The 23,754-nt window shown below is 37.9% G+C and overlaps 1 protein-coding gene across 1 annotated transcript; it reads right to left on the minus strand.

Annotated features, from left to right (window-relative positions):
• Nucleotides 1–561: 561 nt before the first annotated feature.
• On the minus strand, nucleotides 562–22,344 carry LOC123246895 (zinc finger protein 585A-like). Its single transcript, XM_044675673.1, has 5 exons — nucleotides 22,001–22,344; nucleotides 19,939–20,028; nucleotides 5,129–5,346; nucleotides 2,391–4,531; nucleotides 562–2,235 (listed from the first exon to the last, which is right to left on the minus strand). Exons 1-5 carry the CDS (start codon nucleotides 22,140–22,142, stop codon nucleotides 1,671–1,673), a joined length of 3,156 nt encoding a protein of 1,051 aa, XP_044531608.1. The 5' UTR covers nucleotides 22,143–22,344; the 3' UTR covers nucleotides 562–1,670.
• Nucleotides 22,345–23,754: the final 1,410 nt, after the last annotated feature.

Below are 23,754 nucleotides of genomic sequence, written 5' to 3' on the forward strand. Positions count from 1 at the left end.
AGGGAGTGGCCTGAGCTCCCAGCTCAGGGGAGGGAGTACGCACTTCTACTGGGCTGCTGGGGAAAAGAGCAGAAGGTGCAGTGGAGAGGGGGAAAGGAGCAGCTTCACCCTTTTTCTGTCCCTCTGCTTTTCTAGTAACTAACTCTGGCTGGCAACACATAGTCTATAAAGTCTGATTATGACAATGCCCACAGAGAAGACTCCGCTTGCCATCTTTGGCACATGTGCCATCGGCTTGCCATCACAGCTCTAGAGTCTTCCATATCCATTACTTTCAAATTGTTTCTCTCTGGTGTGAGTTTGCTGGTGGGTAATAAGATTAAAATGTTTTTCCACATTCATTACCTTCAAATGGAGTGAATTTTCTGATGGAGAATAAATGTTCTCTTATGGCTAAAGGTTTTCCTGTATTCATTATATTCTATTATTTCTCTCCATTATGAATTCTCTGATGGATATTAAGTCTTCTCTTATGACTAAAGGTTTTCCCACATTCAATACATTCAAATATTCTCTCACCAGTGTTAATTCTCTTATGGTTAAAAAGATTTGCTATACAACTAAAAGTTTTCCATATTTATTGCATTCAAATAGTTTCTTCCCAGTATGAGTACTTTGGTGAATACAATGTCCCTTTCAACTAAAGGTTTTCCCACATTCATTACATTCAAATGGTTACTCTCCAGTATGAATCCTTAAAGGATATCAAGTCTTGCCTTCCAGCTAAAGACTTCCATATTTGTTACACTGGTTTCTCTCCAGTGTGAGTTCTCTGCTGCTGTCTTACACTGAATGTTTTTCCACATTTGTTACATTCAAATGGTTTCTCCAGTATGAGTATTCTGGTGAATAATAGGATGTCCCTTTCTACTAAAGGCTTTCCCTTTTCATTATATTTAAATTGTTTCTCTCCAGTGTGTTATTTGATGCCTGACAAGTACTTCCTTTACCCTGAAAATTTTCCCACAGTCTTTACATTCAAATGGTTTCTCTCCAGTGTGAATTCTTTGATGCCTGATAAGGTGCCATTTTCGACTAAAGGTTTTCCCACATTCATTATATTCAAAAGGTTTTTCTCTAGTGTGAGTTTTTTGATGCCTGATAAAGTATTCCTTTAGGCTGAAATTTTCCACACATTCTTTACATTCAAAAGATTTCTCTTCAATATGAATTTTGTTATGGGTAAGACTTGCCTTACAATTAAAGTCTTTCCCACATTCATTACATTCAAAAGGTTTATTTCCATTGTGAGTACTCTGGTGAATAAGATGTCTCTTTCTATTAAAGGCTTTCCCACTTTTATTACACTGAAATGGTTTCTCTCCAGTGTGTGAATTCTCTGATGGTAAACAAGGTGCACCTTCTGTCTAAAGCCTTTCGCATGTTCATTACATATAAATTGTTTCTCTCCAGTGTGAGCTATTTGATGGGTAATAAGTATTCTCTTATGACTAAAGGCTTTTCCACATTCAGTACATTCAAATGATTTCACTCCATTATGAGTTATTTGATGCCTAATAAGGTGTTCCTTTACTCTGAAATTTTCCCCACATTCTTTACAAATGGTTCATCTCTAGTGTGAATTCTTTGATGCCTGATAAGGTGCCACTTTTGACTAAAGGCTTTCCCACATTCATTACATTCAAAAGGCTTTTCTCCTGAGTTCTCTGTTAAGTAATAAGATTTTCCTTCCAGCTAAAAGCTTTCCCACATTCATTACATTTAAATTGTTTCTCTCCAGTGTGAGTATCCCGATGAGTAACAAGAGCTTTCGTCTGGGTAAAGGTTTTTCCACACTGATTACATTCAAATGGTTTCTCTCCAGTATGAGTACTCTGGTAAATAAGAAGCTGTCTCTTTCTACTAAAGGCTTTTCCACATTCTTTACATTCAAACGGTTTCTCTCCAGTATGAGTTCTTTGATGGATGACAAGTTTTCTCTTGTGACTAAAAGCTTCCCCACATTCATCACATTTAAATGTCTTCTCTCCAGTATGAGTTCTCTGATGAGTAACAAGACTACTCTTTTGGATAAAGGCGTTTCCACATTCATTACATTCAAATGGTTTCTCTCCAGTATGAGTATTCTGGTGAATAATAAGATGTCCATTTCTACTAAAGGCTTTCCCACACAGATTGCATTCAAATGGTTTCTCTCCACTATGACTTCTCTGATGGGTAATAAGTATTCTCTTATGACGAAAGGCTTTTCCACATTCAGTACATTTAAATGGTCTCTCCACTGTGAGTTATTTGATGCCTGATAAGATGTTCCTTTTCAATGAAATTTTCCCCACATAATTCATTCAAAAGATTTTTCTCCAGTATGAGTTCTTTGATGGATGACAAGTTTTCTCTTGTGATTAAAAGCTTTCCCACATTCAAATGGCTTCTCTCTAGAATGAGTTCTCTGATGAGTAACAAGACTACTCTTTTGGATAAAGGCTTTTCCACATTCATTACATTCAAATGGTTTCTCTCCAGTATGAGTTCTTTGATGGATGACAAGTTTTCTTTTGCGACTAAAAGCTTTCCCACATTCATCACACTTAAATGGCTTCTCTCCAGTATGAGTTCTCTGATGAGTAACAAGACTACTCTTTTGGGTAAAGGCTTTTCCACATTCATTACATTCAAATGGTTTCTCTCCAGTATGAGTTCTTTGATGGATGACAAGTTTTCTTTTGCGACTAAAAGCTTTCCCACATTCATCACACTTAAATGGCTTCTCTCCAGTATGAGTTCTCTGATGAGTAACAAGACTACTCTTTTGGGTAAAGGCTTTTCCACATTCATTACATTCAAATGGTTTCTCTCCACTATGACTTCTCTGATGGGTAATAAGTATTCTCTTATGATGAAAGGCTTTTCCACATTCAGTACATTCAAATGGTTTCTCTCCAGTGTGAGTTCTCTGATGAGTAACAAGATTACTCTTTCGGGTAAAGGCTTTTCCACAGTCATTACATTCAAATGGTTTCTCTCCAGTATGAGTACTCTGGTGAATAATAAGATGTCCCTTTCTAATAAAGGCTTTCTCACATTTATTACACTGAAATGGTTTCTCTCCACCATGAATTCCCTGATGGTAAACAAGATAATCTTTCCTGTTAAAGGATTTCCCACATTTATTACACTGAAATGGTTTCTCTCCAGTGTGAGTTCCCTGATGGTAAACAAGATAATCTTTCCTGTTAAAGGCTTTCCCACATTCATTACATTCAAATGGTTTCTCTCCAGTATGAGTATTCTGGTGAATAATAAGATGTCCCTTTCTACTAAAGGCTTTCCCACATTCATAACATTCAAATGGCTTCTCTCCAGTATGAATTCTCTGATGAGTAACAAGACTACTCTTTTGGATAAAGGTTTTTCCACATTCATTACATTTGAATGGTCTCTCTCCACTGTGAGTTATTTGATGCCTGATAAGGTATTCCCTTTCAGTGAAATTTTTCCCACATACTTTACATTCAAAAGGCTTCTCTTTAGTATGAGTTCCTTGATGGATGACAAGTCTTTTCTTGTGACTAAAAGCTTCCTCACATTCATCATATTCAAATGGCTTCTCTCTAGTATGAATTCTCTGATGAGTAACAAGGCTATTCTTTTGGGTAAAGGCTTTTCCACACTCATTACATTGAAATGGTTTCTCTTCACTGTGAGTTTTTTGATGTCTTCTAAGGTTTTTCCTGATACTAAAAGTTTTTCCACATTCATTACATTCAAATGGTTTCTCTTCAGTATGAGTCCTCTGATGGCTAATAAGACTCTTCTTAAGGCTAAAGGCTTTCCCACATTCATTGCATTCAAATGGTTTCTCTCCAGTATGAGTACTCTGATGGCTAATAAAACTTTCCTTGAAACTAAAGGTCCTCCCACATTCATTACATTGAAATGGTTTCTCTCCAGTGTGAATTCTCTGGTGTCTTATGAGGTTTTGCTTTTCAATGAATGTTTTTCCACATTCATCACATTCAAATGGTTTCTCTCCAGTATGAGTTCTCTGATGAGTAACAAGACTATTCTTTTGGGTAAAGGCCTTTCCACATTCATTACATTCAAATGGTTTCTCTCCAGTATGAGTTCTCTGATGAATAATAAGATGTCCCTTTCTACGAAAGGCTTTCCCACATTTATTACACTGAAATGGTTTCTCTCCAGTGTGAGTTCCCTGATGGTAAACAAGATTATCTTTCCTGTAAAAAGCTTTCCCACATTCATTACATTCAAATGGCTTCTCTCCAGTATGAATTCTCTGATGAGTAACAAGACTATTCTTTTGGATAAAGGTTTTTCCACATTCATGACATTCAAATGGTTTCTCTCCAGTGTGAGTACTCTGGTGAATAATAAGATGTCCCTTTCTACTAAAGGCTTTCCCACATTCATTACATTCAAATGGCTTCTCTCCAGTATGAATTCTCTGATGAGTAACAAGACTACTCTTTTGGGTAAAAGCTTTCCCACATTCATTACATTCAAATTGTTTCTCCTCAGAATGAGTTCTCTGATGAGTAAGGAAGAGTTCCTTTGAAAAGAAAGATTTCCCACACTGACTATACAGAAAGAGTTTTTCTCCAGCAAGAGTTCTCTGCTGTTTAAGAATTGTTTCATCATTATTACATACAAAAGGTTTTCCATCAATATTAATTCTTTTATGTGTAATAAAGTGATTCTTTTCACTAAAACCTTTCCTCCATTTATTATAGGCATGGTATTTCTTTTGAAAATAAACTCTCTTGTGTTTGGGTGAGCTTTTCTGGTAGATGAAGGCTTTCTCATATTTATGATATATATAATGCTTATCTTCTTTCTGAATTTTCCAATCTGCATTAAAATCTGATTTTCTGCCAATAACTTTTCTGTATTCATGTAGTTTTATTCTAGCATGCATCCCTTTCAATTTAATTATATCTGAGTGGTATCTGAAAGGTTTCTTCCATGTAGTAGATCTATACAGTTTCCTCCCTGAGAACATATCACTTATGTAAGGAAGATCCCTGACGCTCTTTCCAAGTCCCTTATATTTAGAGAAACTTCTCTCCAAAGCTCTTCTCCATGGAGCAGGCAAAGCTGACTTTAGCCTGAAATGACTCTTGAATGTATTATAATGAGGTATATCCACTTTATTCAAACTTGTTCTAGGACCTGTTGTTACTTGTCTAGATTGCCTCTCTTGGTTGCCCTTCTGTTTCTCTAAGTTATTATCACAGATTCCAGCTTTTCTCATCTTGGAATGCCAAATCATTTTTTTTCTCAATTTTTGATGAGATAATGTGTCCAAACAGATCATTTGTTTCAGACTCGAATCCTTTTCAGTCCTTGTCCTTTCAATAACAGAATCTAAAACAAATAAAATAATTTATTAAGTCCTTGCTTGTTATTCTGAAAGAATCTCTGTTAGAGCATGTTTTTAAATTCCTTCTCTTTCCTCAAGAAGACATTTCATTTCAATCACTCAATTGGTCAACAAATACTCATTCCCATATGAGACTTTACAATGTATAAAGTACTAAGTTAACTTGCGGAAAGGAAGAAAAATCAAAACATACCCCTCTTTCAAGGAGACAAAATTTTAATGGAGAAAACACACATATATAAACGAAATTAATAAGAGTAGATAGAAGGTAGCTCGAGTCTGAGGCCAGAATGGATCCCAAAGTCTTCTTGACTCCAGGACCAGCACTAGCAAACAAACTAGATAGATGACCAACAATTGGAAAATAGCTATTAAACCAATGGAAGAACATAATTTTGAGAAATGATAATTCTCAAAAAGCATGGAAAGAATTCAATGAACTGATAGAAAGTGTTATGGGCAAATTTATAAATTAAGATTTTAGACATTTAAGTAAGATAGCAGCCAGGCTGTCAGGTAAGACCTGAAGGTTCCAATTATAGAAAAGTGGCTAGGAAGGAAGTCTAAACCTGAGGGTCACTCTGATATGGCTGAGAGCAGTTAAATGCTTGTTTAACTGCCTCCAGTGAAACGCCCAGGAAAGTGGATTTGTCACTAACAAGAAGTCATCTATCCTGTGAGGAAGTTCAGGTTTGAGCATTGATCTTAGCTCTGAAGGGTGGACCTTCAAGCTAGTTCAGCCCCCTGTCTTCATCTATTTGTGGATTAACTGCTGTGGATCCTGGAAAGCTGTGAACATCACTGGAGTCAAAGAGGACCCAGTTCTGAGACATCCACTTCCCTTTCTAACCTGCCAACCTGGACCTGACAACCTGTTTTAGTGATCCATTCCTGGAGTTTGTTCACAGATTCTTAGTTTTATAGTGTGACCTTTCCCCATATCTCCAACCCTAAACCTCTTAATAAACTGTGTTTTATAACTTCCTTTTGTTCCTTCTCCACAACCCAGAGGACCCACTATAGATTAAAGGAATCCCTGGCAGAGTTGAGCTGAATGACAGTTGGTCTCAACTGTCACCACTCATTTCCCAAGTCCTGTGTTTGTGGGAGTGGGTGTGATTCCCCATCTGTATATGTGTAAGGCAGTTATCCCTCTTCACCCCAATCATTCCCCATTCATCCCTTTCACCCACTACTACCTCCTATGAGTTTATTTACCTATTTCAAAAGGGAAGGCAACGGTACTACAAAAACAGCAAACACCAAGACTACAATAATTTCTAGTGGAAAGAAACACTAGAAAACAACTGACACAGAATATGGCAACATTAAGAAAGATCAAGTTGAGTTCAGAGAAGAAGTCTCAGAAGATACTTCCCTGCTGAAAAGCAAAGACTGAGATGATCAAGAGATAGAATGAAAAAAGTAGGAAGGAAAGGAAATAGGAATCCCAGTCCTCAACAATCTTAGAAAGCAGCAGCCATCAAAACCATTTAAGGCTTAAAAAATAGGAAAGATGAAAGGATCAGAGTAGATAAAAAGGGAAACCAGTACAAATGTACCATGAGAATGAATTAAAGGATTTTTATGGAGACAAAGAGCAAGGTACAGACACAGAAGGGGACAGTGAAAGCCAAGGAAACATGCAAATCCCAAAAGAAAAATATGAATTGGACAGAGATTCTGGAAGAATTCAGAAAAGACTTCAGAAACCAATTAAGAATGGCAGAGGAAAAATGATGCAAAAAGAAATAGGCCAACTGAAAAAGGAGAACCAAAATCTGACAGGAAATTCAGGCCTTGAAAATGAGAACTGAAAATTTAGAAATTAATGATTTCATGAGAAGCCAAGAAACAAAGCAGAATCAAAGGAATGAAAAAAAAAACAGAGGAAAACATGAAATATCTTATTGAAAAAACAACTAACCTAGAAAATAAGTTTAGGAGAGACAATTTGAGAATTATTGGACTATCTGAAAGCCATGATCAAGAAAAAACCTAGGACATCACACTACAAGAAATTATCAAAGAAAACTGCCCAGAGATCTCTGAACAAGAAAAGAAAATTGAAATTGAAAGAATTTACAGATCACCTCCAGATAGATATTCTCAAATGACTTCTGGGAATATAATAGCTAAATTCAAGAACCACCACGCTAAGGAGAAATTTCTTCAAGCAACCAGAAAGAAACCATTTAAATACCACGGACATACATTAGGACCACACAGGATCTAGTGTCTTCTACATTAAAGGATTAAAAGGCACGGAATATGATATTCAAGAAGGCAAAAGATTTGGGTTGTCAACCCAGAGTCACCTATCGAGCAAAACTGAGTATATTCTTTCAGGGGAAAAAAATGGATATTCAATAAGACAGAAGATTTACAAGCATTCCTGAGGAACAAGCCAGACCTAAACAAAAAATATGAGGTCCAAACATGAAACAAAAGAGAAGCCTAAAAAAGGTAAACAAAAAAAAAATTTAAGGGACTCATCAAGGTCAAAATCTTTGTGTCCACATGGAAAGAGGATACCTGTAATTCTCAAAAATTACTCTTAGTAGCAGAGAAGATAGAAGGAATTTATACAGAAAGAGGGTGGGGAAGTAAGCTGATTATGATAATATGATGTATATGATAACATAAGATGATATGTATGTAAATGTGATCATATAAAATTATATGAATGTATGATATGTATGCATATGAATGATGTGTAAAAAAATCAAGGGGTGAAAGAGGATTGCACTGAGAGAAAAGGGAAAGGAGAAATAGAATGGGGTAAATTATATAACATAAAGAGGTGTGAAAAATCATTATAGAGAGGGGAAGATAAGGGTGGTGACAGGCAATGCTTAAACTTTACTCTCATTATAACTGGCTAGATGGGGGGAAAAGTATACTCAGTGGAGTATAGAATTCTATCACCCTACAGGTGATATTATATATATCATATATATTAGGATCTAAATGGGATAATATGATGGAGGGCAATACACAGTAATCATAACGCTGAATGGAATGAACTCACCCATAAAACAGAAGAGGAGATCAAAGTGGATTAAAATAGAGAATCCTAATATATATGGTTTATAAGAAACACATTTGAGATAGAGTGATACACACAGATTTGAGATAAAAGGCTGGAGCAGAATTTACTATGCTTCATATGAAGCAAAAAAGCAGGAGTAGCAATCATGATACCAGACAAAACTAAAGTAAAAATTGATCTGATTAAAAAAGATAAGGAAGGAAATTACATTTTGCTAAAGGGTGCTATAAACAATGAAGTAATATCATTACTAAATATTTATGCACCAAATGATATAGCATCTAGATTTCTAAAGGAAAAATTAAAGTAGCTCAAGGAGGAAATAGATAGTAAGACCATTCTTGTTGGGGATCTCAATCTTCCCCTTTCAGAACTAGATAAATCAAATGAAAATAAATAGAAGTAAGGGAAATGAATGAAAAGCTAGAAAAACTAGAATTAATAGATATCTAGAGAAAATTGAACAGGGAAAAAAGGAATATACTTTCTTCTCAGCAGTACATGGCATGTATACATAGATCAACTATGTACTAGGGCATAGAAATATTGCAAACAAATGCAGAAAAAGGCAGAAATAATAAAAGCAACTTTTTCAGATCATAATATGATAAAAATTATAATTAACAAGGGTCCATGAAAAGGCAAATTTAAGATTAATCAGAATCAAATAATCTAATTCTTGAAAACTGGTGGTTCAAAAAAGAAATCATAGAAACAATTACTGATTTCATTAAAGAGAACGACAATGAGGAGACAACATACATAACAAAACTTATGGGATACAGCCAAAGTAGTACTCAGGGGAAAATTTATATCCCCAAGTGCCTATAGCAACAAAATAGAGAAGGAAGAGATCAATGAATTTGGCTTACAACTTAAAAAATGAGAAAAAGAACAAATTAAAAATCCCCAAATAAAAACTAAATTGGAAATCCTAAAAATTAAAGGAGAAATTAATAAAATTGAAAATAAAAGAACTATTGAATTAATAAATACGACTAGGTCCAATCCCAATACTATACAAATTATTTGACACAATAAGCAAAGAAGAAGTCTTTACCAATTTCTTTTTATGATACAAATATGGTATTGATTCCAAAGCCAGGTAGACCAAAAACAGAGAAAGAAGACTACAGACCAATCTCCTTAATGAACACAGATACAAAAATCTTAAATAAGATACTAGCAAAAAGACTAGAGCAAGTTCTGTAATAGGTAACTTCTGGGAGAAGATGTAGACCAGCTTGAGTGATAGATGGTCAGTTATAGAACTTAGAATTTACCTAGATGGCATGAGCCAAGGGCAAAAGACAGTTGAGACCACCATATAAAAGCTCAGGGGCAACAGGCTTTAGGGTCTCATCTTTGAGAAGGGGTCTCATTCTTGAGAAGGGGCTAATGGGTGGTGAAGGGTGGGTAGGCCTATATATAGACTTGCATATGCAGCACCTGTGCCTGATTATCTCATAATATCCATTGACCTATTACTGGAACAAGGCTGAGCAAGATAAGCATCAACACCTGCTAGCAAGAAGAATACCACAAACCCTTCCTTCACTTGGTCTAGACCACAGCTGGGTCTGACCAGGGTCTAGGAGGGAGAGAAGCCTCTCCAGCTGGCTGCCACCCTCTTACTTACTGATTAGCCTAATCTAACTCCCATAGGTTTAGCATAGCCATCCCCAACACCACTTTCCTCAACCTGAATCCTACCCCTTTGAACGATAGCATTAAACCCTTTGAAATATATTCTCAAGTGAAGACTGGTATCTTTCCTAGAGCAAGTGAATAATTACAGCCAAAGGAGAAAGGGGAATTTACCTAAATCGCAGTCATTTGGCATTTTCCAACTCAATACCAATAACATCCTTTTTACAAATCTGTATGCTCTAACCCAGTGATTCCCAAAGTGGGTGCTACTGCCCCCTGGTGGGTGCTGCAGCAATCCAGGGGGCGGTGATGGCCACACTTTTTTTGTATTACATTCTATTCTAAGTTCATTAAATAGTTTCATAATTTCCAGGGGGCACTAAGTAATATTTTTTCTGGAAAGGGGGCGGTGGGCCAAAAAAGTCTGGGAACCACTGCTCTAACCTAACCCCAAGCCAAGTAGTCAGAGGAGCTGTGAACAGTATACAGCTTCTCCTTTGTTAATTTTGGCTTGGGCACTGTTCATGGAAGTGCTTAGCTGAGCTGAACATTCATAAGCCCTGGTGGTTATCAGCACCCCTTGGTGGCCACCCAGGTACCCCTATCCTCACTCAGCTTAGATCCATTTACCATCCAGGGTTCTTGGGCCAGTTTGTCAGGCCCATCTAACAGAAGCACCATACCACCCTGTATAACAGTTATCACAAGGATTATTCATTATGACCAGGTGGGATTTATCTCAGGAATGCAAGAATGGTTTAATATTAGGAAAACCATCCACATAATTGATCATATCAATAATCAAACCAAAAGAAAATACATGATTATCTCAATAGATGCTGAAAAAGCCTTTGACAAAATACAACACCCATTCTTATTGAAAACACTAGAAAGTATAGGAATAGCTGGACCCTTCCTCAAAATAATAAACAATATATATTTTAAGCCATCAACAAGTATCATCTGCAATGGGGACAAGTTAGAAGCCTTCCCAATAAGATCGAGAATGAAGCATGGATGCTTATTATCACCTGTTATTTAACATTGTACAAGAAATGCTAGCGGTAGCAATTAGAGAAGGAAAAGAAACTGAAGAGATTAAAGCAGGCAATGAGGAGACTAAACTCACTCTTTGCAGATGATATGATGGTCTACTTAAAGAACCACAGAGAATGAAGTAAAAGCTAGTGGAAATAATCAACAACTTTAGCAAAGTTGCAGGTTACAAAACAAGCCCACATAAATCATCAGCATTTCTATATATTACCAATAAAATTCAGCAGCAGGAGTTAGAAAGAGAAATCCCACTGAAAGTCAATCTAGACAGCTTAAAATATTTAGGAATTTATCTACCAAGACAAACACAGGAATTATATGAACACAACTATAAAACACTTCACACAATTAAATCTAGATCTAAATAACTGGAAAAAGCATTAATTTCTCATGGGTAGAACAAGCTAATATAAAATCTTACCCAAATTAATCTACTTATTCAGTGCCATACCTATCAAACTCTCAAAAAACTTTTTTTTATAGAATTAGAAAAAATTATAACAAAGTTCATGTGGAAGAACAAGAGATCAAGAATATCAAGGGAAATATTGAAAAAAAAATGTGAAGGATGGGGGCCTAGCAGTAAATCTTAAAATTCTACTATAAAGCAGTGGTCATCAAAACAATAGGGTACTGGCCAAGAGACAGAAGGGTGGATCAATGGAATAGACTAGGGGTAAATGACCTCAGGGTGTAATTAGAATTTTTTACCCTTGGACTTCATTTCCCAGAATCCCTCTCCTTTCATCCCCATGTTACATGCTTATGTTGTGCAGATAAGTTTCTATAACTCCACCCTCTTGCTCTCTTCTACTTTTCACAGTCAGGGAAACTGCTCTTTACTGACAGGTTTTACTTTCCTTGACTTCATGTGATTATTAAAAAATCTTATAAAATACAATACTTGGAGTATCAGATATTAATTTTTAATCTTACATTTCTGGCAACCACTTCGAAAAACAAATTCTCAAATTTTTTTTACTCAGATAGCCTTTCTGTAAATATAATAAGTTTTCCCAGTGTTGGGGCTCTGCCCACCAAAAGAGCTAAGAGCTGGGTAGCCACATCTCTTCTCGCATGCCCTCCCCTGCTGTTACCACTGCTTCCCAGGTTTGACCAGACACTGCCTGGGGGAGGGGGGGGTCCTCGCCTTTTCTGCTATTCACTAGCTACTGTGATTCAGGCTGTCTTGCCCCTCGCTCCCACCCCAGCCTCCCTACCACTGCAGTGTCCTGGGAGGTCTGAGAGTTGTTTGGAAGCTCCTTCTTTTTTTCCTCTTTATTTCCTGCTGAAAGGGTAAGATCCCAATTCCATTGGCCATCTTCCTCCCTGCCACCTCAGGGTAGCCTCTTTTTACACGGTTGCACAAACCCTACTCTATCAACCCCAAATCATTTGCCTAACCAGGATCCCAGGGCAATACCCAAAGATCTTTATGAAGGTGTAAGAGGGGGGAAAGAACACTGGAATCAAAGAGTGAAACCTCTGATTTCCCAGACTCTGATGTTTTAATGTTAGTTATCCCTATCCATTCCCATCCCCCCTCCATCGTGATGAACCTCACGTAACTCTGAAAGTTAGAAATAGGTATTATGACTGCCTCTTGGACACTGGAGCCACCAGATCAATATTGATGAGTAGAACTGATACTAATTGTGATTCCACTGGCTCACTAAATGTAGTCGGGGTATCAGGGCCACCTCTAAGAGTCCCAAAACTTTCCCCTCAAATGGTGACTGTGAAACTCTTATCAGTAGAACATCCTTTCCTTCTAATGCCTAGCTCTCCTATGAATTTGCTAGGAAAAGATCTTTTATGCAAGCTTAGAGCTACAGTAACTTGCTCTCCAAATGGCTCCATGTCACTGTAATTGCCTGAGGAATCCTTAAAATTTGCTCTCTGTACTTCTTTCAGATAGTCTCCCACTTTTGAAATCCCAGATGATATACCTGAATCACTCTGGGCCATATCATCTTCAGATGTTGGCCTCCTTAAGTCAGCTGTTCCTGTTCTAATTCAGACAAAAGCTGGTTACCTCCTTCCATTCCTCAGTATCCTCCGTCTAAAGAGGCATCTGAGGGAATTTCTCCAGTGATAAGTTCATTAATTGAGCAAGGAACAACAATTCCATGCAAATATGAATATAATACACCTATCCTACCTGTAAAAAAAGCCAAAATTAGGCCCTGATGGAAAAACTGCCTATAGATTCATCCAGGGTTTAAGAGCTGAAAATAATCATGTCAAAAGAGACATCCTGTAGTTCCAAATCCAAACGTAATTATCTCTTCTATTCCTAGCACAGCTACATATTTTACTGTAGATTTGTGCTCAACATTTTTCTCAATACCAATTCATGAGAATTCCAGGAATATATTTGCCTTCATCTGGAAAGGTTTCCAGTGGACCTGGTATCATTTGCCCCAATGGTTCATAAACAGCTTACATTGTTCTCACAACTTTTGAGTCAAGATATAGATAATATTGAATTTAAGAACAGCCATTTAAATCAATATGTGGATGATTTGCTCTTAACCTCACCAAATACCACAGTGTGCCAGGAAGATAGCAAACATCTCCTTTTAGAGCCTCATAAGAGAGTCTACAAGGTCTCCAAGGCAAAAATTCAGTGTTATCTCCCTAAAGTGAAATATTTAGGATTTATTTTAACTGCTGGTGCCTGCTCCATTTCCCCTAAACGCATTGAAGATATTCAAAAATTGAGTGCACCCTCCACTAAAAAACAGTTGAGGGCAATTCTTGGAACAACAGTTTTTGTAGGCAATGGATCCCTTGCTATGGGGAAATCACTAAACCCCTTATAGCACTGACAAAAAAAACTCAGTCCCGGTTTCTGGGTTAAGATAGTGGCAGAGTAAGGAGCAGCTGCTTGATCTCTCCTAAGTGAAGCATATAGGAATCCTCAAGGGGACATAAAAACAAATCCAGACGAACGAAGGGACCCCACAACAGGGCGCAGCATTGAAGGTACGTGGAATCCGGGCATTTCCAAGCTATAAAGGGGTGAAACAGCTCTCACTAAAACACGAGCGGAGGAAGACTCTCCCCCACCCCCTACACCACGTACAACTCCAAGGCCAGCCCACAAGAGTTAAAGTAGGTTTGGGGCACCCATTACGTCACTGGCAGCTCCAGGGCCTGTTCCTGAGAGTGGCAAGACGTAGGACCCCAAGAGGCTAAAGAACTCACACGGACTTTGAATAGAGACCATGAGCGCTGGCGCGGGTGAAGGCATTGACTTAGGCAAGGACAAGGATCTTGAGTGCAGGCTTGAACCTCTAGTGGGGACCCTGTGCAGACGGGAGCAGAGCTGTGGAAGCAGCGTCCTGAGACTGCCGAAGGAGCCTCAGGCAGAGGGGCAGACCGTGGGGGACCACAAGGAGGCTTGACCCCGAGAACAACAAGACCTGAGACCTCGGGAGCCTAGAGAGCGCAGACAGACCCTGAGTGTGAGGATAAAGCAGAGAAGGGGCTGGGCTAACAACAATGGCAAGCCAAAATCAGAAACCCCAGAAGAGAAAGATCATCAAAAAGAAATCTGTAACACTCGACAACTTTTACACAGAGAAAATCCAGGCAACAGAGCAAACAGCAGAGGAGAACAAACAAGCAATCATATCCAAACCTTCCCAAAATAATGAAAACTGGTCACAAGCTATTGAAGAGTTCAAATCAGAGATGATGAGAAAGTTGGAAGAGATCTGGCAAGAAAATAACAGTTTAAAAGGCAGAATTTGGGAATTGGAAAGTGAGGCTCAGAAATCAAATGAACTGATAAGCAAACTGAACACCAGAAAGGACCAGATTGAAAAGAGTTAGAGAAAATTACAAAATGTAAATTAAATGGTTTTGATTATATTAAACTAAAAAGCTTTTGTACAAACAAAAACAATATAGTCAAAATCAGAAGGGAAACAACAAATTGGGAAAAAATCTTTATAACGAAAAACTCTGACAGGGGTCTAATCACTCAAATATACAAGGAGTTAAAGCAATTGTATATAACATCAAGCCATTCCCCAATTGATAAATGGGCAAGAGACATGAATAGGCAATTTTCAGGTAAAGAAATCAAAAGTATCAATAAGCACATGAGAAAGTGTTCCAAATCTCTAATAATTAGAGAAATGCAAATCAAAACAACTCTGAGGTATCACCTCACTCCTAGCAGATTGGCTAAAATGAAAGAAGGGGAGATTAATGAATGTTGGAGGGGATAGAGAAAAATTGGGACATTAATGCATTGCTGGTGGAGTTGTGAACTGACCCAACCATTCTGGCTGGCAATTTGGAACTATGCTCAAAGGACTATAAAACAATGCCTGCCCTTTGACCCAGCCATACCATTGTTGGGTTTATACCCCAAAAAGATCATAAATAAACAGACGTGTACGAAAATATTTATAGCTGAGCTTTTTGTGGTGGCAAAGAACTGGGAAATGAGGGTGTGTCTTTCAATTGGGGAATGGCTGAACAAATTGTGGTATATGCTGATGATGGAATACTATGGTGCTCAAAGGAATAATAAACTGGAGGAATTCCATGTGAACTGGAAAGACCTTCAGGAACTGATGCAGAGCGAAAGGAGCAGAGCCAGAAGAACATTGTACACAGAGACTGATATACTTTGGTAAAATCGAATGCAATGGACTTCTGTACCAGCAGCAATGCAATGACACAGGACAGCTCTGAGGGATTTATGGTAAAGAACACTACCCACATTCAGAGGAAGAACTGCAGGAGAGGAAACATAAGAAAAACAACTGCTTGAACGCATGGGTTGAGGTGGACATGATTGGGGATGTAGACTCAAAACTACCACACCAATGCAACTAACAACAATTTGGAAATAGGTCTTGATCAAGGACACATGTTAACACCAGTGGAAATGTGCATCGGCCATGGGCAGGGGGAGAACGGGGAGTGAAGGGGAAAGTAGGAGCATGAATCATGCAACCATGTTAAAAATAAATATTAATAAATGTTTAAAAAAAATTCAGTCCCTGAACTGCTTAAATTAAAAGCAGAAGACCTGTCAGCTCTTTCTAAATTTGTAGGAGTCCAGGCATATATTAATCCTGATATTTTAGGGGTGCTGAAAAAGCTGACTCTTATGATATTTCTTATGATTGGTTTCTGTAACCTTGAGTTAAATTGAACCTTAACAGTGTCAAATTCCTAGCCTTTCCCTGAGGCTACACTCTAGAAGACTGGCCAGTTATTTCAGCCCACTTGTTTTGCCAATAACTATCAATTAACATATGTATTAAACAAGCTTAGATGCCTTATGTCTTATGAACTCCTGATCTGAGTATTAGCTATACTTATTGTCTTAGGATCCAGCAGTTTATATCTTGTGATGATTACCTCATGTTACTGTATCAGATGACTTGTCTAATTATTCTCCCTTCCCCCTATACTGTTGTTACCCTAATAAAAACATAAGTATGTTGGATTAAGAGCAAGTTCTTGACCACCAAAGCTCTATTCCACCAGAACTAACTCACTGTCTGACTACTTCATGTTGGAACTTTTTTTGTATTTTTATTCTCATCTTATGCTCTCCATCCCATAGATTTTTAACCTGTCATCCATTTTTCTCTGTGCCTGGTCCCCCTTTCTGAGTGTTCTACCCACCAGGAAGTTTTGTGAAGTCAGTAGACAGCTTCAAAATTAAAACAGGCTATCCTGTCTGCTCCTGCTCTAGTTATTCCAGATTACAAAAAGCCATTTACTTTGTATGTACATGAACAGAGAGGTGTAGTTTAAGGTGTTCTAACTCAAACTTTAGGACCTGCTCAGTTCCTGGTTGCTTATTATTTGGCTCAGCTGAATCCAGTAACTTCAGGAGTACCATCATGTCTTAAGAGGTATAGCTGTCACAATTTTATTAGTAACTAAAGCTGCTGATTTAGTCTTGGGATGCTGTTTAACCATAATGTGCCACATGAAGTGGAAGCATTATTGCTAAGACATAGAACACAGGCATTTTCTGATCAGAGAATTACAAGGTATGAGGTAACCTTGTTAGGTAATGAAAATATTACCTTGAAATGCTATACAGTTCTAAATCCTGCAATCCTGGTTCCTGATTTACTAATTTCAGGAGAACTTTTGCACAGTTGTGAATCTTTTAGTGTCCATGGCTGAAAAACCTCAAAATGACCTAATGAACACTCCTTTAGACAATCCAGATTCACTAATGGTTTTTTCATGAGGGATGATATGTGCTACACAGAAGCTGCTTATAGTCACAGAATTTGCCACTGTGTGGTCAACTTCACTGCCCTCAAATATAAGTGCTCAAGGTGCAGAATGCATAGCTCTAAAACATGCCTGTATAATTGCCAAAGGTAAGAAGGCAACAATTTACGCAGACTCTAGATATGCACTTGGAATATGTCATGCAGTGGGTATGGTATGGCTTCAAAGGCGATTTTTAACATCAGCTGGAAAATGTATAGCAAATACAGAAATTATTAAAGAAGTTCTTTCTGCCCTTCAGCTCCCTGAAGCCCTAGCTGTAGCTCACTGCCCTGCCCATACAGGTGGCACTGACTCTGTCTCTAGGGGGAATGACCAGGAAGGTACCACTGCAAAGCTAGTGGCCGTAGAAGGGTTAAGTTAATGTTATCATTGGCAACTAGTGATGACTTAAATTATAATGACTTATAATGAAAAGAAAGTGGGAAAATGGAAGCATAAATTTAAAGCAAAATTGATAAATGGAGTATGGCTATCATCTGAAGGAAAATCCCTACTCCCTAGAAGTTTTTATCACCAAATTTGCCAATCCATTCACAAAAATGGTCATTTTGGTACCCAGGGCATTGTGGTCTCTGTTAAAAGAGTATGGATAGACCCTGGCATAACTACCATAGCTTCTAAAGTATGTACAACCTTCCCTACCTGCCAAGCATTTAATCAGTATTCCTTTCGTGGCAAAGCTTTTGGTGGGTGCCCTCTGACTTACACACCTTTTGAACACCTGCAAATTGATTTTATCACTATGCCAAAAGCTGGACAATATAAATTTTGTCTGGTCATAGTAGATCAGCTGGCCAGATGGACTGAAGTATTTTGTACTACTTGAGCCACAGCAGCTTTTGTTACCAAGGTGCTTTTAAAAGAGGTTATTCCTCACTTTGGAAGGTCAGCATGAATTGATTCAGACAGAGGAACTCATTTTACCAATTTGGTTTTATCTCAGATTTACTCTTGTTTGGGGATAACTCCTAAATTCCATGTACCATACCATCTCCAGAGCTCAGGCCAACTTGCAAGAATGAATAAAGATCTTAAAACCATAATTGGCAAATTGTGCATGGGGACTCATTTAAAATGGCCTGAAATTCTACCTCTGGCCCTATTTTATCTTAGAAGCAGGCCCAGGGGAGATCTACACATATCATCATTTGAGATGCTTTTTGGACATCCCTCTATACAGACTAAGCCTTTCTCTCCTACATACACATCATTTCTAGGGGGAGTTACTTCTATTGCCTCATATATACAGGATTTACAAATCAAATTGAGAGAAGTCCATGAATCTGGAGACGCTGTATAAATAGGACCTATAGACTTCTCACTCCATGACTTGCACGCAGGTGACAAGGTATACATAAAGAACTTCCAAAGGACTCTTGGATCCATTGCTCACATGTAAAGAGAGCACTTTCTATAGATAATGAGTGACTATAGCCTATCATGCTTACTGTGTTCGCTGATTGTTTTAAGATTCAATCAAAAAACCCCTTTTCCCCCTTACAGGTTCCAACTTACACCTAACAGATTGGCCAATATGACAGCAAAGTGTTAAATGTTGGAGGGGATATGGCAAAATTAGGACACTAACACACTGCTGGTGGAGTTGTGAATTGGGCCAACCATTCTGGAGGGCAATTTGGAATTATGCCCAAAAGGCTTTAAAAAAAACTGTCTGTCCTTTGATCCAGTCATATCACTGCTGGGTTTGTACCCCAAAGAGATAATAAGGAAAAAGACTTGTACAAAAATATTTATAGCTGCCCTTTTGGCGGTGGCAAAAAACTAGAAAATGAGGGAGTATCCTGGCTGAACAAATTGTGGTATCTGTTGGTGATGGAATACTATTATGCTGAAAGGAATAAATGAACTAAAGGAATTCCATGTGAACTGGAAAGACCTCCAGGAAGTGATGCAGAGTGAAAGGAGCAGAACCAAGAAAACACTATACACAGAGACTGATACATTATGGCACAACTGAATGTAATGGACATCACTATTAGCAGTAATGCAATGACCCAGGACAATCCTGAGGAACTTAGGAGAAGGAAGGCTATCAACATCAAGAGAAAGAACTAGGAGCAGAAATACAGAAGAAAAACATATGATTTATCACATGGCTTGATAGGAATATGATTGGGGATATAGACTCTAAATGACTACTCTCCTACAAATATTAATAATATGGAAATAGGTCTTGATCAATGATACATGTATAGCCTGGTGGAATTACTTACCAGCTATGGGAATGGAGAGGGAAAAGGGGTGGTGGGAAATCATGAATCATGTAACCATGGAAAAATATTCTTAATTAATTAATTGGAAATCTATAAAAATTTACCATAAGGTCCATTAAGTTAATGGGAGAGGTATAAAATTCAATGGTGATGGAACTGAAGAGAAACAGTCATGTTATTACACAGCAGTGAGACCTAGGAGTAGTGCTAAACAGTGTTTAGACCTTGAGATACCACTCTATAAGTGGAACAAGAGATGTCCCATGCACTGACCATACCTGCTTTCACCTACTCACCTGGACAAGTGCCTGTGCCAACTTCCCCCTCTAGATTCCATACATCTCTCTTCAATAGGAAGATCAAATCTGTTTTGGAAACGGAAATCCCTGCAACAAGGAGAGAAAAAAAAGAGTTGAGTTCTAAAAAGTATCTAAGAATTAAAAAGTCTTAAAATAAAACTTTTATGGGTTTTTTTGTTTTCACACCACCTAGATTCTTCCCTATATTCTACCCCTTTCTTCCTGTCAGAAAGCAATCTCTTATAACAACAAAAAAATTTTAATCAAGACAGGAAGAGAAAAATATTTGACAAAATCAATCGATGTCAAAAAACCTGACATAATATGCAGTGTTCTAGAGCAGTCAGTCTAGAAATGATCAGTCAAGAAAAAATTCTATTAATAGAAAATCAGGCAGCTAAGAAAACATGGAAGGTCTCTGAATCCTCTGTTTTGTCATCCAAGGGAGAATGGGTCACAATTTCAGGTGCATAAACCACCACATAATCTATCAGATTGGCCAATATGAAAGCAAAGGAAACAAATAATGTAGGAGAAGTGGCAAAATTGCGACACTAAATGCATTGTTGGTGAAGTTGTGATCTGAAGAAAAATAACAAAACTGCGCTGACTAGATCTGCTACAAATTGATGTTACATTATCTTAACTGGGCCCTTGGTACAACAAGGCAAGCCTTGTAACTTCTCTCAATGATTCACTATCCCACTCATCACTGTGGAATTTAGATATCCTTTCATTCCTCAGCAAAGAACCTTGTCCTGTGATATCTTTCCTCTTTTTGATGCCTAAACTCCTTGAGGAGGCTTTCTATAACAGATGTCTACTATTCCTTCCCTCTCACTCTCTCCTTAACTCTCTCTAGTCTGGATTCCAAGCCCATCATTCAATGGAAAGCGCTCTTTCTAAAGTCACTGTTGATTTCTTAATTGCCAATTCCAATGGCCTTTTCTCCATCCTCTTCCTTCTTGACTTCAACAGCCTTTGACATTGTCAATCACACTCTTGCCCTTGACTCATTCTTCTCTCTCTATGTCTCTCTACTCAGTGACACTCCTCTATCCTGGTTCCCCTCTGTGTTATTGGAATTTGGGGTTCTCTGGGATTCATATTGTATAATTGGAATTTGAGAGACGCCATTTAAAAGTATACATATATTTTCTATGGACACGTGGGAACTATCAAACTATATTTCCCGTGGTCCAACGGGTTTCCGGTTCTGATTCTTTGGGCGTGGGGACGCCTGCATCACCACGCATAGGACAGTTTAAATGAGAGGAAATCCAAAAGTAAGCTCTCTCTCTCTGAGCTAGCAGGCACGGGAAGATACAAAAGGTAAAATGGCGGAGGCAGTTTGAATTCTTACCGGCGCGTGGTCTAATGATTTTACCAGTATGGCCATGGCTTTAATTAAAATACTAATTTCCATTATTATATCAGTCTTTATTATTTTTAATCGTAACAATTGAGTCTTAATATCAAGATCCATGATATAAACTTCCTGTGGATGCTTAGGGGACTTGAAAACTACATTTCCCATGATTCAACGGGCTTCCTTCTTATGTGGTGACGTGAGCCAACGTAAAGCGAACCTTAAATAGAGAGAACTTGATTGGGACTCTCTCTTTCGAAGGAAGCAGCCAGGTGGACCAAAGGTAATGGCGGGCGACTTTGAATTAGATCTTGGCAGGTATGTGGCCTTCTTAATTACCAATATTCTTTTAAATAAACTATTAATACTTTTTAATATATCCACCTATAACACCTCTTACCAATAAGATTCCTTCTTGGTAAACTAAGGTTCCAGAGTAGAGCAAGCACAGCCTTACCATCAGAGCAAAGAAGTCAGGGGAGCTCAATCTTTATAAAGCAAAGACCTCTTCCCCAGAAACATTCTGTCTACTGACTATAAAAAATTTGTGACTCTCCCTATGGGATGTGTAGTCTAAAATATGCTTGTCTAATAAGCCAAAATTTATTTTAGACCTTCCTTAGTGTACAGCAAGGGAGCTTGCAAAGACTCCAGTACACAGACTGCATCACAGGGGCTGGTTCTACTTACCTATGGAGACCAGGTTCTCATAGTTCTCCAACATCACATCCCTATACAGGGCCCTCTGGGCAGGATCCAGGTGTCTCCACTCCTTTCGGCTGAACTCCACAGATACATCCTTGAACGTCACAGATTCCTGAAGGAAACACATTCCTGCTTAACTAGGAAGACCCTTCCAAATATTTTTTTTATTTTTCTATCATCCACATACTCTCTGCCTAATTTTATACAGAATTCAATAGCTTTTTAGAGAATTTTTCCCACCAATGAATCCCCAAAATATCATGTACTTTCCTCCTCAAAGACCAAACCACACCATAGAATCAGTATTCATCTTCCAATTAGATAGACAACACAAATATTAGGAATCACACTCCAAATATTAATATCTTCCTTTACAACGATCATTCTCCATTCCTGATTAACTTCTGGGCTGGTTTACTCAGATAGGAGAATACCAGAAATGGTCTAATATGATAACAATTGTTCCCACTCCACTCCTAAGGGTATGCTGCTTTCTCTTCTACATCAGCATTTCAAATCTTAATACAGTGGAGGCCTAAAATAAAACTCTGGTCTTGATGTTATACCAATTACTAACTACCTACAATATACAATCTGAGAGCCTGGTGTTGAGTACTCTTTGGAATAATACACATGGTGATCCACCCTTGTCTTCTCACCATCAGTTACTCTTCTCTAAATGCTAACAGAATAACCTCTGCCTCAGCTGTTTTATTGTAGACTGGATGGATATTTTAGCATAATCTCCATTCCCTCCCTCTCATCTCCTTTAAATTATTAATTTAACATATCAACTAAAATGATTTCTCTCTTTATAAAAAGACCAACTTGTTATGTAAAGCTTGCTTTTCTTTTTACTTAAGTTAGATAATAAAATCAACATGCTACTTTCAATAGTTACCTGCTTCACTTTAATTACTTCGCTACTTTCTTCTGGGTGTATTAAAAACTTTTCAATGACCTGTCTTTCTTTCTTCCTTTCTACTTCCTCATTCCATTCCAACATCCTTCCTCCAAACAAAAATTACAAAATTTTAAAACAAATATGCATAGTCAGGCAAAGCAAATTCCCACAGGGTCATCACCTCCCCTCTCTAGCAGAAGGTGGGGAACATGGTTCATCATTGATCCTCAGGAATCATAGCTTGGTCATCCCATTGACCTAGGTGCTCGAGTCTATCAAAGCTATTTCTTTTTATGATATTGTTGTTATGGTATAAATTGTTCTGATTCTGTATGCTATGCTCCCCATCAATTAATGCACTTACTAGTTTGTCTGAAACCTAGTCTTTCCTCAATTCTTACTCCATGATGAGATTCTTATTACATTAATACGCCATAATGGGTTCAGTGATTCCCCAACTGAAAGGCATTGATAGCTTTAAATTCTTTACCACAACAGATACTGTAAATATTTTTATGTCCTTTTCAAACTCTCTTTGATCTCTTGAGTGGTACTGCTAGGCTAAAATTTGGGACATTTTAGTGACTCTGGGCAGAGCTCCAAATTATTCTCCAGAATGGTTGGACAATGGTTGCACAGGTCAACCAAGAGGGCAGTATTGTCCTAAAATTTCTACAATAACTGACCTTTTTGCTAATCTGATAGGGATAAAGAACAACTTCAGAGATGTTTTAATTTGTCTCTAATTATTGACTAAGAACATTTTTATCTCCCTGATCATGGCTTAGCTTTTTTCCTTTGAAATCTGCCCCTTCATATATATTGTCTTTTATTT

This window comes from Gracilinanus agilis, chromosome 4, assembly GCF_016433145.1.
Source record: "Gracilinanus agilis isolate LMUSP501 chromosome 4, AgileGrace, whole genome shotgun sequence".
Lineage (NCBI taxonomy): Eukaryota > Metazoa > Chordata > Mammalia > Didelphimorphia > Didelphidae > Gracilinanus > Gracilinanus agilis.